The sequence below is a fragment of the Arachis hypogaea genome, chromosome 3 (genome assembly GCF_003086295.3).
Source record: "Arachis hypogaea cultivar Tifrunner chromosome 3, arahy.Tifrunner.gnm2.J5K5, whole genome shotgun sequence".
Taxonomy (NCBI): domain Eukaryota; kingdom Viridiplantae; phylum Streptophyta; class Magnoliopsida; order Fabales; family Fabaceae; genus Arachis; species Arachis hypogaea.
This window is the reverse complement of record NC_092038.1, coordinates 16,543,024-16,557,811: the sequence shown is the minus strand read 5'-3', so window position 1 is coordinate 16,557,811 and position 14,788 is coordinate 16,543,024. Positions and strand designations below refer to the sequence as shown.

At 34.5% G+C, this 14,788-nt stretch overlaps 1 protein-coding gene across 2 annotated transcripts in view; it reads right to left on the bottom strand.

The window, feature by feature from the left end:
- Window positions 1-9,672: 9,672 nt before the first annotated feature.
- LOC112789670 (peptide chain release factor PrfB3, chloroplastic) overlaps window positions 9,673-14,788 on the bottom strand; it is a 6,926-nt gene continuing 1,810 nt past the window's right edge. For both annotated transcript variants that reach the window (XM_025831661.3, XM_025831662.3), the window contains exons 2-6: window positions 14,528-14,745; window positions 13,728-13,928; window positions 12,369-12,581; window positions 11,311-11,488; window positions 9,673-10,049 (exon numbers count right to left, since the gene is read on the bottom strand). In XM_025831661.3, coding sequence (XP_025687446.1) covers window positions 9,769-10,049; window positions 11,311-11,488; window positions 12,369-12,581; window positions 13,728-13,928; window positions 14,528-14,745 — 1,091 coding nt within the window. In that variant the 3' untranslated portion in view covers window positions 9,673-9,768. The remainder of the gene's footprint in view (window positions 10,050-11,310; window positions 11,489-12,368; window positions 12,582-13,727; window positions 13,929-14,527; window positions 14,746-14,788) is intronic.

The window sequence follows — 14,788 nt, the reverse complement described above, 5'->3', positions numbered from 1 at the left end:
GCCTCCAGACGATTAGCCATGCGAGTGACAGCCGCATAGGATCATTTTCCCGAGAGGATTGAAAGTAGCTACCACTGATGGTGAACCCCTATACACAGCTTGCCATGGAAAGGAGTAAGAAGGATTGAGTTGAAGTAGTAGGAGAGCAGGCATCCTTGAGCCATGCAGTATCTCCATTCGCTTATCTGAAATTCCCACCAATGAGTCTGCATAAGTATTCTATCCCTTTTATTATTTATTTTCTTATTTTTATTTTCGAAACCCATAAACCAATTTAATCTGCCTAACTGACATTTACAAGGTGACCATAGCTTGCTTCATACCAACAATCTCTGTGGGATCGACCCTTACTCACGTAAGGTTTATTACTTGGACGACCCAGTACACTTGCTGGTTAGTTGAACGGAGTTGTGAGCTTCTCTAACAGTGCCTGAAACTCTTTTATCACAATTTCGTCCACCAGTGCCCCACGCGTCCGCGCCGTTTTTCAGAAAAAGGCTAACCACGTGATCGCGTCCCCCACGCGACCACGTCATCCTAAAATTTGGCAAAATGAGTTTCAAACAGAAAGTTGCGTGACCGCGAGGCTGCCCTCGCGCTAATGGCGCAAATCACTCCACGCGAACGCGTGACCCACACGTCCGTGTCACTTCATAGAAGCGCTATCCACGCGACCGCGTCATGCACGCGTTCGCGTCGCCTGTGCCGCATAGCTTATCCAGATCGGCCAAGATATCTTATCTTTTCTTCCCCAAATCTAAATCTTTTCTTTTCCTTCTTATTTCTTTCTTCCTCCTTTCTTACTTTCTTTTTCTTTTTCCATTGGTGTTAAAATTTTCTTCTACAACTATTGCATCTTTTCTTGAATTATTTTGGTGCTTTATGACTTGTTTTATTCTGATTGGGTATTATTATTCATAAATCAATGCTAATTTTTATAATACTAATATTCTTTTTGCATTGATATGCACTTACACTATCTTGCATTACCCACATTCTCTTCCCCATTGTTACAACTTTTGCACTATTGATATACCATTTGTTTCCACTATTTTCTCACTTGCATGTTATAGCTACCATGTAATTGAGACCTTTATTATTTGGCATTAACACCCATATTTTATTTATGTTCTTATCTTTATTTCTGGGTTACTTTCCTTCTTTTCCTCTTCTTTCAGGATGGCCACCGAGGAAGGGAAAGGGAAAACTTCTATATGGGCAGACAGGCAAGTCAATCTGCACAATCTATAGAGAAAGGCATCAGTTGGAGCAGCCCGTCCACTTGTACATCTTAGCATGCACCGAGGACGGTGCAATCTTTAAGTGTGGGGAGGTCGATACCGATCTCCATGTGTTAGTTATTCTCTTCTCAACACCAATGTCTTATTTTCTTTATTAGTTCATTGTTGCATTGCATAATAGATTGCATGTATAGTTGATTGTCTGCGTTTAAGTACTACTTAGTTGAAAAATAATAAGTTTCTTTTTAAGACCCTATTTTTGAAAAATTTCACTAATTTAAATTAAAAATTAAAATTTTCTGTGTTAAATTTGTTTGAAGTTGTATTTGGAACATGATTTTTGAGCCAAAGAACACACAACCTGTGAGATTTTGAGCTTATTTACATGGTTACATTATTTAACCATAAATATTTTTATTCTTGTGTGACTATAATTGTAATCTTTATTTTGTTCCAATCTATATGTCCAATATTTAGTGTATTTACATGTTTGCATATGATTGAGGCCATTACTTATTTTTGCTCACTTATCCCAAATAAGCCTACCCTTTTATGTCACCCTTGTTAGCCACTTTGAGCCTTTTAATCCCTATTTGTTCTATATTTTACCACATTACTAGCCTTAAGTAGAAAAACAAATTAAATATCCCAATTAAATCTTTGGTTAGCTTAAGATAGAGGTTGTGCATCAACTAAGTGTGGGAAAACTTTGGGAACATGGGTTAATAAGGAAATGTATCCATGTGCATTGATATGTTACATTTATTTTCAAGTAAAAAAAAAGAAGAAAAGAGAAAAATCTAAAAATATTCAATAAATAAGTAAATAAATAAGGGGACAAAAATCTCCTAATGTTAAGCTTTAATAGAAAGATCAATGCACATGTGATAAAGAAATATCAAAAAAATTGGTACATGAGTATGTGATACAAAAGTGGGAATTATGGGTAGCTAGGTGTGATTTTTAGAATTACATAGAGTATGTGTGTGTGTTAGGTAAGAGCTTAGGTTAGTCAAAGATTCAATTCATATCTCACTTAGCCATATATATATATATCCTCACCTTTACCTTAGTCCCATTACAACCTTGAAAAGACCTTATGATGTTTGCATTGGTACATTAAATATTTGTTGATTGGTTAGATGAAGAACAAAGTTTTAGAAAGCATGATGAGAGAAGAGTAGAATGAATTACCCTACACACTTGAGAGACTAGAGTGATATACACTACCAGTGAGGGTTCAATGCTTGATTCTATGTTCCCTGCTTTCATGAGCTATCTTCTTACAAGTTTACTTTTCTTTTATTATATGATTTGAATTAGTGGAATTTGAATTATGTTTGTCTTGGAGAACTTGTTTACTTTTAACCAAGTAGGTAGAAACATTTTGCATGTAGTTGCATTCACATAGATAGGTTGTATTGCATACTCTCTATCATTCATCTTCACTCCTTTATAGCTTCTCTTGAACTTAGCATGAGGACATGCTAATGTTTAAGTGTGGGGAGGTTAATAAAACTACTATTTTATGGTTTATCTTGTGCTTAATTGAGTGGATTTTATCAATCTTTCATACACTTATTCATACTAATTGCATGAGTTTACGTTTTCCTTCCGGATTTTGTGCTATGATTGAAAATATGCTTCTTTGGGCTTTAAATTTGCTATGTTTAATCCTCTCTTATTACCATGCCTTGATATATGTGTTAAGTGATTTCAGAGATTACAGAGCAGGGATGGCTTAGAGGATGGAAAGGAAGCATGCAAAAGTGGAAGGAATACAATAAGTTGAAGAAATTGTTAAGTTGTCCAACCTAACCTCTTCGCACTCAAATGATCATAACTTGAACTACAGCGATTCAAATGATGCAGTTCCAGTTGCGTTGGAAAGCTAACGTCCGGGGCTTCGATTTGATATATAATTTGCCATAGTGGCTATACAGTTAGGCGATGCGAACGCGTACTCCACGTGGACGCGTCGCAGTGACAAAAAATCAGCGTGGTAGATTTCGCAATCAGCGATTTTTGGGCTTTTTTGACCCAATTTTCGGCTCAGAAAACACAAATTAGAGGCTATAATGTGGGAGAATCTATCCATTCATTCAATAATTCATACACAACATTAAAATTCATAATTTTAGGATTAGATGTAGTTTTAGGGAGAGAGGCTCTCTCCTCTCTCTTAGGAATTAAGAGTTAGGATTTAAGATTTCTTCTTTCAAGGACTTTTTAATTACAGGTTCAATGTTCCTTTACTCAATTCTCTTATACTCTTCATGTTAGATTTGATTCTCTATTTAAATGCAATTTGGGATATTTCATATTTATGATTACTTTCTTCGATTTATGTTATGATATGGTGTAATAGCATTCATGTTAAGAGAGTGGATTTCCAACTTGGCTTTGGAGTTGATTAATATTAGGAGACCCTTGAGTTGGGATACTCAAGAGTTCAATTGTAATTGGTTCGTTGTTGGTTGGCTTGTTAGTAACTAACTCTAATTCTTCCCAAGGGAAGGATTAGGACTTGTGAATAGAAGTTGACTTTTAACTTGACATCCCTTCATTCGTTGAGGGTTAACTAAGTAGAAACAACTACTAATTATTAATTGATCTTGAGAAAATTCCAACAAGGATAGAACTTCCGATTAATCTTCTCCTAGTCAAGGCTTTTTATCGTTATTATTTTATTTTTTCTGCAATTCACTCTTCTTATTTCTTAATCCAAAACCCCAATTTACAAACTCATAACCAATAATAAGAACACCTCCCTGCAATTCCTTCAGAAGACGACCCGAAGTTTACATACTTCGGTTATCAATTTATTTAGGGGTTTCTTACTTGTGACAACCAAACGTTTGTACGAAAGGATTTTCTGTTGGTTTAGAAGCTGTACTTACAACGCGATTATATATTTGTGAAATTCTTTACCGACAGGAAATCCGATCGTCAGAGTGACTAGGTTCTTGAAGATTAATAGCTAGAGTTATGTAGTAAAAGAAGATTGGAAGAGAAAACATACCACTTAAGTCATAGGTTAGGGATCGAGAAAGTTGAAAGTGGTGTGACAACACTATTAGAATCGATGGAAATCATAAGCTTGAAGGATTATAAAATTGAGCACGAGACCCGTTCAATCAAGCATTCCCGGTATGAAATATAAATTGGACCGGAGAGTGCGTTAGTGAATCCTTTCGAGTCGACCTAGCCTTCTTTTGTAGCTTACGATAGAATTCTACCCTGAACTTCCTCTTAAATGATGAATGGATCAACTCCTAATCCTATCCCTGACTTGCACGAGTCTTGCTCCTTACAAATGAATCTGACTTTGTCTTGTCATAATAATGTAATTTCGTGAATCTTAGGAATTTGTCGCGAATGGAATTTCCCTCTTTCGTAAAACAGATAATCCGTTGCAGCAGCTAAGGTTTATTTAATTTGGTGTGCTCCTCAACCAGCTCGAATCTCAATTATTCTCTGAGAGTGCACCTTAACTCCTTCTTGTATATCTTGTTAATCTTTAAAACTTGTTGTACCCACCATATAGAGTATCCCTTTACTCTACAATAAACACCATTCCAGTAATTCAATTACCTCTGGATTTATTAACTTTACAAGCTTGAATTATCATCACGTATAACACCTAACCATAACAATAAATAAATCTCAGTCCCTTAATATTCTTCCATACCTTAGAAAACATTACTGTTTAGACACTTGAGAGCGGAAACGGTTTTGAACTTCCTCGAGAAAAAGTAGTTACACATTATTAAATATTACTTTAAGAGTCGGTGCGAGATTGAGACTAAAGAATTTAAACTTGGATGTATTTCTCCACGTATAATATAAATACAGAATAAGAATTGGAATGGAAGAACACACCTGAGGATTTGAACCTGAAAAGAGAAACGATCAATGCGCCTATCTTACGTTACTAAACTTGAATTTTGGGGGCAAAATTCCTAATTAGGTGGGTAGGATGTAAACCCCACAAATTTAGCAAATAATTAAAAGAAAAATTAAGTTTTAATAAGGAAAATTAAAAATGTAAATCTAATATTAAAATAGGATAGAGCTAATTGAAACGAAAATTTTGACAACAATTTCAAAGAAATCGGCCCAAGATTGGGCCGAACAGGCTAAACCGATTGAATCGGACCTAAATCAGACTCATGGGCCCCACCCACTCACTTAATAAAGTGAGTTCAGATCTTCTTTCTCCCTTCTTGCATGCAAAACACACTGCTGGGCAGCCATGGAAGAGTAGAAGAAGCAAACCCTCACCTAAACTTCAATCCTTGATAACTTTTTATCCGTAGCTCCGATCGCCACACTGTTTACGGCCACGCGTCTGCGGCATTGAGCTCTACAAAACCCAGTACCTTTCAAGGTGAGGAAATCAAAATCTCAGCTCCTATTCTCTCTTATTTAATTCGGGAATATTAAGGTTTTTGGATGTTAAAATTTTGGTTAAATTAATGATTATAGGATCAAGTTGAGTTGAGGAATAAGTGGGCTTTGGTTCGATTGAGGCACATACAAGGTATGGTTTAGGTTTTAGGTATATAACATGTAAGGTTTTGTGAAAACTTAGGCTAGAGAACTATAGGATAAGCTGAAATGGTTTTATGCCTTAAATGACAAGTCTTGTGATATTGATGGTAAATTGATGGTTAGGTTTGTGTTTGAATTAATGAGTATGTGTTATGAGAATTAATAATGGTAAATTGAAGGTGTTGTTGGAGTATGTTTTAATGATTTATGGGTGTTTATTTTTGATTGATTGGTATTGTTGTGATAAATAATGTTGTGACAAAGATTGAAGACTTTTATGATAATAATAACATGTGAAATTGGAATAATATGTTGGTTGTGAGTAAAATGTGTAAAGTTGAGAAAATATGATATATTTGAGTTAGGGTTGTAAGAATGGTTGTGTGATGGTGAAAGGTAAGTGGTATTGATGATTTTGGTATGTTGAACTGAATAAGAATGGGTTTTGAAAAGGGAATGTGGTTTTGGGCAAAGTTGGGGTTTGGTGTATTTTGGTAAAAAGTACATTTTGATAAACTTTGAAAGTCTATAACTTACTCCTCAAATTTGGGATGCAAATGGGGTTTGTTTTATATTAAAGAATGTTTAATAAGCTTGAGATTGATATAAAGTTTGTGGAATACCGAATTTTGTAGAGAAAGTTATGGACGTCGAAAAATTGGTGCGAGAAATTGAAATTTTGAATGTTACAACAGAATCAAGTTTTTCTGGCGTGTGCCCACACACACAGTTGTGCGCACGCACACCTGGTATTTTTCAGAAAGTGTGCGCACGCACACACTGGGATAGGCCTTCTGTTGGTGGCGCTAGCACAGGTGAGGCGTATGCACACCAAGAGATATGTGCGCATGCACGCATTCGTGTGCACGCACACGTCTTGATATCTTTCTGAGCTGTGCGCACGCACACATGTGTGCGTACGCACACACCCTATTTTTCAGCACCTGTGTTTTTATGTTCTAAACATGATTTCAAACTTCTACACCCCTATTTTTGCCCTGTTAACCCTGGATCTTATTAGTAAGGCTAGTAATTAGCTGAAACTAGGAAATAGAGACAACTTGGGAAGGAAGTAAAGATTAAAAATGACGAACTATATAAGAAGGAGGTGCGTGTGTGAACGAGTCCTGATGCTAAGGTTTAAATAATTGACTTTCTACAAGTTTAATAAAATGCATGAGGCAAGTAAGCGAGTAATATAAGGATTTGAGAATTGATAACATTAATTAATCAAGAACAATAAGATGTATGATCAATGAGTTAAGTGAAATTGAGAATGATGAGATGGAACATGAATTAGTATTGAGAATGAAAATGGTAAATTGTAAGAAGTGATTGAATGACTTGAGCTTCGAGCACTGCCCCCATGTCAGCCGGGATTTTTCCCGTATTTATTATTGAGCTTGGGGTATTGTTTTTTTTCATGTCAACTTGGGGTGTTGTCTCTTCTCCCCATGTCAGCTTGGGACTCGTCCCATGGATATTATTGAGCTTGGGGGCGTTCTTTTTCCTATGTCAGCTTGGGGATCCTCCCCATGGTGTATTTTTAAGCTTGAGAACATGTCGGAATGGCTACGTAACCGACAGTTGATATCAACAACCATAGGACAGGCATACATCATGTGCACATTGTTTGAATTGCTTATTTGTGAACTGTTTGGGAATGCCTACGTGATCATAACATGCTATTTGTTGTACCTGTTATCTGTATTACTTGTAAGTTACTTGTGTTTGCTTTGTTCGCTTATTTGTCTGTGTAAACTGATTGGTGATGAAGGAGCGGAGGAAGGGTGGATTGGTTTGGAGTTAATGTTAGGTTTAAAGTATGTAAGGTTAGAATTCTTTAGGTTACCTACCCCTTTGATGGCTTCTGCTTAGAGTTTTAAGTCTTATAATTGTATGTTGGAGTTCTAGGATTGTCTCTGACATTTCTAGGACCTTATTTATTATATGCATGGCACCTTTACCATGTTGAGAACCTTTGGTTCTCACCCCATACTGTGTTATTGTTTTCAGATACAGGTCAAGAGGCTCCTCGCTAGGCGTCTGGATCCCTGAAGCGGAGCAGTTCCTGGGTTATTTTTTGTTCCTCAGTTTGTATATATATGTATACTTAGCTTGCTCTCCGAGAAACTTGATTATTTTGTTCCTTAGAGAGGATACAGGAGAGCTAGGGTCCTATTATTGTATTTTGGGTATTTGAGATACTTATGTATATGTAAATATTCTTCGGCCAGCCTTGACTTCGCAGATTGAGTTAGGAGCTAGTTTCACTGTATTCTTGGCATTCTTTTACTCTCTCACTTTTCCATATCTGTAACCATTAGGTTTCTTAGCACGCAAGTAATTTCTTTTCTGAGTATTGCACTTTTTATTTTGCATATTTGTTTTGTCCATTTTTCAAGACTCCTAGTTAAATATCTCTTTCACTATTATTATTATTATTATTATTATTATTATTATTATTATTATTATTATATGCTTACTTATAGAGGTCGTAATACTTTACTATCTCAGTCTTATGACTTAAGTATAAGACTAAGTATGGTAGGGTGTTACAAACTACACAAAACATGTTAATTTATTACTAAAAGTTAATAATTTCCTACTAATAGTAACTAATTTATTAGACTAATGCTAATTCAACTGTTTACATCCTCACCAGGAGAGGATGCATGCTTGACACGTGGCCTAGAAGACGCAAATTGAACGGTCTAATTTGTGTTCCTCTAATCGGATTGTCCAATTACTAATCCTTAAATCGGACCGTCCAATTTTAAGTAACTGGCACCACACACGCATATAGCACCCATGCACCCCATATCCTACACCATTTTACGCTCCATAACAAAATTAAAAAGTATACATATTCTTACATAATATTCTTATTTTATGCTTAAACTACTTAAACACATAACATTCTATATTATCCAAAGAGTTAGACTATAAGTATTTTTATTGTTATTTCATCTTAGCCTTATATTATTCTATTTAAAAATAAAAAGGATATAAGAGATTCAAAGTGCTAACTTGGGATTAATATAATAGGTGGGCTATAAAATTTGTGGCTACAAAGACAAAAATACTTTAATCATTTTAAATACATGTACGTAATAATAGATAAAAATCAGAAGATCAAACAAGCTAAGTTTAGGATGATAGAAATAAAGAGAAAATAAATACCACACAAGAAAATATATAAATAATATATAAAATGCTCCACTTTCTGCTAATAAACACAGGTATAATTTCCATGCTAATTAGGGGGGAAAAAACTCAATTTCCAATACAATAATTCATATTAATCATTAACATTTAACAAGTAAAAAATTCTCAATATATCAATGGTACAAATTTCAAGTATTCTCAAAATTCTCAAATTCCCATAATTTAAAAGATGTTAGGCTGTGATCAAGGAATAAACATTCTAAGTCTAGCATTTATCACTGATATGTGTACAAAATTACCTAAACTAACTACGGGAACAAAATCAAGAACGTAGTGAATAAGTAATTAATATAAAAGAAAGAAAAAAGAACAAATCGAATCTTGACTTTTTGGTCCGCAAACATTTAGATTTCTGAGAATTTAAAAATATGTTTAAGTTTTTGATCTTTTCAAAATCTAAACACATCGATCTCTAAATCTAATTTGTCCTATTTTAAAAACTCTTCTACGTGTGTATCAGTATTAACCAAGTCAATAAAACAAAAATCATATTTAATTTTTCTGTTATGTCTGACATATTCAAGTGAACATGAAAGATCGATATGTTTAAGTTTTAAAAATGTCAAAAACTTAAATGTATTTTTAAATCTTCGAGAATTTAAATGTCTATAAATTAAAAGATTATTAATCTTTTTTTCTAAAAGGAAAATACCAAAGCTTAGAATTGCCATTTTATTTTGACTATGGATCATATTGTCCAATAAAATAATAATTACAGATCGGATTAGGTATTCATTCTAAAACTTTATGACATGAGTCTGGTATTAACGTGAGCTGCGATAAGGGGTCCAATATTCCCATCCAAGACAGAGATTAAGTCTGGCAACTCAATGCCAGTCTTTACATCATGTACTAACTTGTATGGATGAGAGGTATAACTCCTGGTTTCTTCTTGCACCGGATTTACAATTTTGCCCTTGCTTATACTCCTTATACTTTCAACCCCTTGTTCCATTGCTATCACTTGAAGTTTAGCTTTTAATCTGTTTAGTGCTTTCATCTTATTTGCGAAGTTGCTTCTCTCACCTGTAAAACGACAACAAAGGGAGAGGGGAGAAATAGTAATAAATAAATGAAATTAATTAATCAAGAAAAGTCTGGTATCAACTTTTAAAAGTGCTAATATAGGGGACAAACTTGGCAGTGTAATTAAGTTGTGTCATATTATTAATAGATTAAATATGACTGATGACAATTATTTTTTATCCCCAACAAACACTTCTCCAAGTGATGTTAGAAATCAATGTAACTGCGACCTTGATTAAATCAAAGTAAGTATTACAGAAGTTGTTAAATAGAATCATATGACCTCTAAATATCTATCACATTAATAATTTCCGAAACAAGTCATGTCCAGTTTTGAGTCCTTAATCCAAAGATCGGGGTAAGATACAGTGAATATTGATGCTCATTCAACCTTTATATAGCAACAATTTTTAGAAGAAAATCTAATTAATTTGGTTTAAGCTAGGATGACGAACTATAAAAGCAAATCTCTGCCGGCACCAGTTTTCCACCGTCCACCATATCCAAAGTTCAAGACCTTAAAGAAAACTAAAGCAGAACCACTTAAAACAACTTGAAGTAACTGACAGTTACTACAATAAAGTAATACTTGGTGAAAATAATGTCTTGTAATTTTCAGGATCTACCACTCTCTGAACTAGCAAAGAATCCATAATGTTGCATGAGGAGCTTTTTGTTACCCACTAAAAAAGGACAGTCCGGTACACAAACATCCCATGTTAACACAGGGTCCGGGAAAGAGCTGCACCCAAAAGATGTAATTTACGTACCGTAACCTGATAATTACATTAGTGGTTGTTTCCACAGCTTGAATCCGTGACCTTGAGGTCACACGGAAACAACTCAACCGTTGCTCCAGCCTCCAAGGTTCCCCTTCTTTTTTGACTTTTGTTACCCATTAGTTATCTAAAATAACAGTGACGGCAGGGTATCCCAATTTCTCACATCGGAAATTAGCGGAACTACTTTATTTTTTATGTTTTAAAAAAGGATACTAATGTAACAAGTAATGCAGTACATTGCAAAATCAGTGATGGCAGAAAGCTCTAGCAATGACACTTTCCCTCATGACTGCAGCGGGAAGAGACGGAAACTAATTTTGCAAATGTTTCAATGCAAAGTAATTGGGCTATCTTGCAAGTAAAGTAGCATATCATCAATGACCAAAGGGAGAAAAATTAAGTATCAGAACATGCGGGGCATTGCAATTTCAGCTTCAGACAACAAAATTGTAAATATTTTATCTCAAATATAGGCATACCAGATGACTGGACACTTATGCCAGTTGGTATATGTTGAATGCAGACTGTAAGACCAGTTTGTTTCTTCTGTTCTACCGGAATCGAGGGCGATGAGATAATCAAATCCTCAGAATCAATTTCTAGATCACACGGATTTTCAAGGAACATGGGAATAACATCTACAATTGCCAAGCTAGCCTGTAAAATTTAACTTCAATAAGCATTCTAAACTAAATGATTTAATCAAATCTTCTGGTGCGTAGTCAAAAGCTCAAAATAACAAAAAAAAAGCTTCAATAAAATATAAAATGTCAACAGCCATGCGATGATTGTAGAATTATAATCCAATCAACCGAAGCAATAATGTTGCAGAACCTCATTGTCACAAATCTAGCCAGATAACAGGCTAATGATCAGAACTCAAGTTAGTGTCATTGAAATATCATCCAATCCAGAATCCATCAAGCATTTCTGCAATACATTTTCTAGTTTATGAAAACACAATGTTTTTAATGGTAACGTCCTTCATATACAAAGGATGGTTACAACGATCTCACTTAAGTAAATTAAAACAGTTCCATCTTTTGTCATTGTATTTTTATAATTATCCATGTGAACAAATAAAAGATTCCATAGGTCAAGTTTTTTTTAATTAACTTTTACTGCAAATAGGTGAAACATGCATGACCTCTCACTTCATCGTGGTTTGTTTGTAGACACATAATGTCAGAAATCTAGAGCTACACAGTTTCTAAAAGCTACAACGTCATATTTGAAACTTTTCCTAGCATTCAAAGTTTTATTTACTCAGAAACAAGGTCGATTTGTAACGGCTAGTAGAAAAGCTTGCTAAACAGTAACAACAACAATTATAAGAACAGATATGATAAGCTCAAGCTAACTATGCGTATCCGTACAATGATTATGCAATGATAGAGTTAGAGTTAACATTAAAGATGTGGAATTAAAAGACTCTACTTCCCAAGAAAAATGTCTCTATGATAATATGCCATGTGAATATAACAGTGCACTAGAAATGAATGTTTACTTTTAGTAAGACAAAAGGAATTGTTCAGACCTCAAGCTCTGAAGACTCATTTGGGGAATCACTTATCAGTTTGTGAACTCCTTTTTCCCCTGAAAGATAGCCATAAGCACACTCGAATTCAAGCTCTATCGTTGCTGAGTTAATTCCTCCATTCTTGAATGGATACCTATCAACAATCCTTCCCTCATAACCTTGTTTCTTGGCCCATTTAAGATACATGCTAAGGAGTCGTTCTGCCCAGAGCTAATTTGAGCAAAAGATTTTAAAAAATAAAGAAAAAAACCAGAAAACCTTCAAATGAATAGTGAGAACATAAAAAATTGATCTTAAGGCAGATAGTCAACAAATCAACTTTAGAATGTCGCGATGTGCCTAGCAGCTTTCTAGGATTAACCAATTGTAAAATGGATACATTTGAAACTTTTAGCACTTGAAGAAAAATCTCAAACAATTAACCTCAAATTTGTTAGAGAATGTCCTAATAAAGCATAACTTTAATTGATGGAAACCATGTTGATACTTCATTTCAATACAAGCACTTCCAAACAAACATGACATGTATCAAATTCATTAACTGACGGAATTTTCTTTCTTTTTCTGTCTAAATCACTAATATCTGGAGTCTACTAGATTCTAGCTACCCTAAGTTAAGCTGAGTTGACTTATTGTGGGAACAAATTATTAAACTCTAGCAATGCTAGTTTTCTCCTTCTAGAATACCCAAGCCGAAGACCTTAAGATGAATATGTGCCAAACCATAGGAAGCAACCATGTATTGATAAAACACACACACACAAACAAACACACAGGATAAAAAAGAAATGAATGTAATGAAAGAATAGGGTTTTACTGGGCAGTGCATGTAAATTAAAATTTTAATTGCCAAAGAAAAAACAACTCCTTTCTAAGAGGAGAACAACTATGATATTTTTGTTCAAAATGTTTACCTGTTAAGAAATATTTGATTTACAATTACAACAATTAAGCTTTGTCCCACTGGGTAAAGTTGGGATCAAATAATATGGACCAAACAACATGATAATATCCTACTGTAAATCATCTTTTCAAACCTTAGCATCAACACCCATGTTATTAGATATGACAAAGTTTTATAATGAGTTATTTATTGACAACTTAACAAAGCCCTCTTGATTCATTTGCATTTGGAAACAATTATATAAAGATTTGAAACAAAGCAAATCATGAGAAGACACTACTTGATTTGGATCGTGAAAAATCGCTAAAGTGAAAAACAATTTTGAAGTGCATAATAATTCGGGTTTAGTTCTCACTGAGTGTATTAACAAAATTCAACAAATATAAATCAAGTTCACAAGTTATAAGTCCAAAGAATCACATAATGAAGTTCAAATATTACATTCATCAAACCTTAGGATAGATGCCTCCAGGGCCAGCTTTTATAATCAGACAAGCTCCCGACAGGTCAAATGGTCCCTTAAGAAGCTTAGACATCTCATATTGATCCAAAATCTTATTTGCACCCAAAGATGCATCATACGCTTGTTTGTAGAGCCCGTAATCAATGGCATTCACCTCAGCTAAGTGCTTGATCAACTTGGCTTCCTCTACCTGCAGGAACAAGACTTAGAACAATTATCACTTTCTTTTCAAATTTGATGAAATCCAAAAGACGTTGAAAATAAATTGGAGCGACCGAGTCACAAAGGTTATAGAAATCTACTTCTTGAGCCATAGGATCATAAAAAGTTATTAATTATAATCATATTGGAAGAAAAATTCTGGCTAACCTTCTGAGGATACGGAATTTAATGAAAGAAGCTTCATCACTTTTTAAGAGGTGTGGTGGAAGAAGCAGCAAGAAACTCAACTCCACTTCTCAATTTTAAATGGCTTCAAGTGATAAAACTATGAAGTAATTCCTCTTTTCTTTTTTCTTTTTTCTTTTTTCGTTCTTTTTCTTTGGGTGAAAATTTTTTCTTTATAGCACAGCTATCTAAGTAGATGTCATATGTATGAAACTTCTCAGACATAGAAGTCTCATTGCATGGTTTTTTTGTTTGAAGTTACTGCCACACTCTCATGCTTTTGTACAGCTTACCAGAATCCGCAAGACTATTTTAATGGCCAAAACAATCCTCACACCATCATGGAGTAAAAGATAAATAATTTATCAAAGTTCTGGCAAAAGTAATGGGAGAATAATTTACCATGTATCTTAAATCCTTAAGAGAATCAACCACTTTGATGCTATTAGCCAGGTTGACAAGAATTTCATTGGATTTAGCTGGATCATCCCACATATCAAAAGCACGTAGAATTTCTTCGTGCTTAGTTCGTTTGGCTTCTTCGATTTCTAAGGCTGTTGATGTGAACATCTCAGCACGAAGAACAGCATCTTCAATTTTCCTTCTTAGAGAAAACAAACCTGATCATATTGAAATAACTGTCATGAATAATTGAAAATTTAA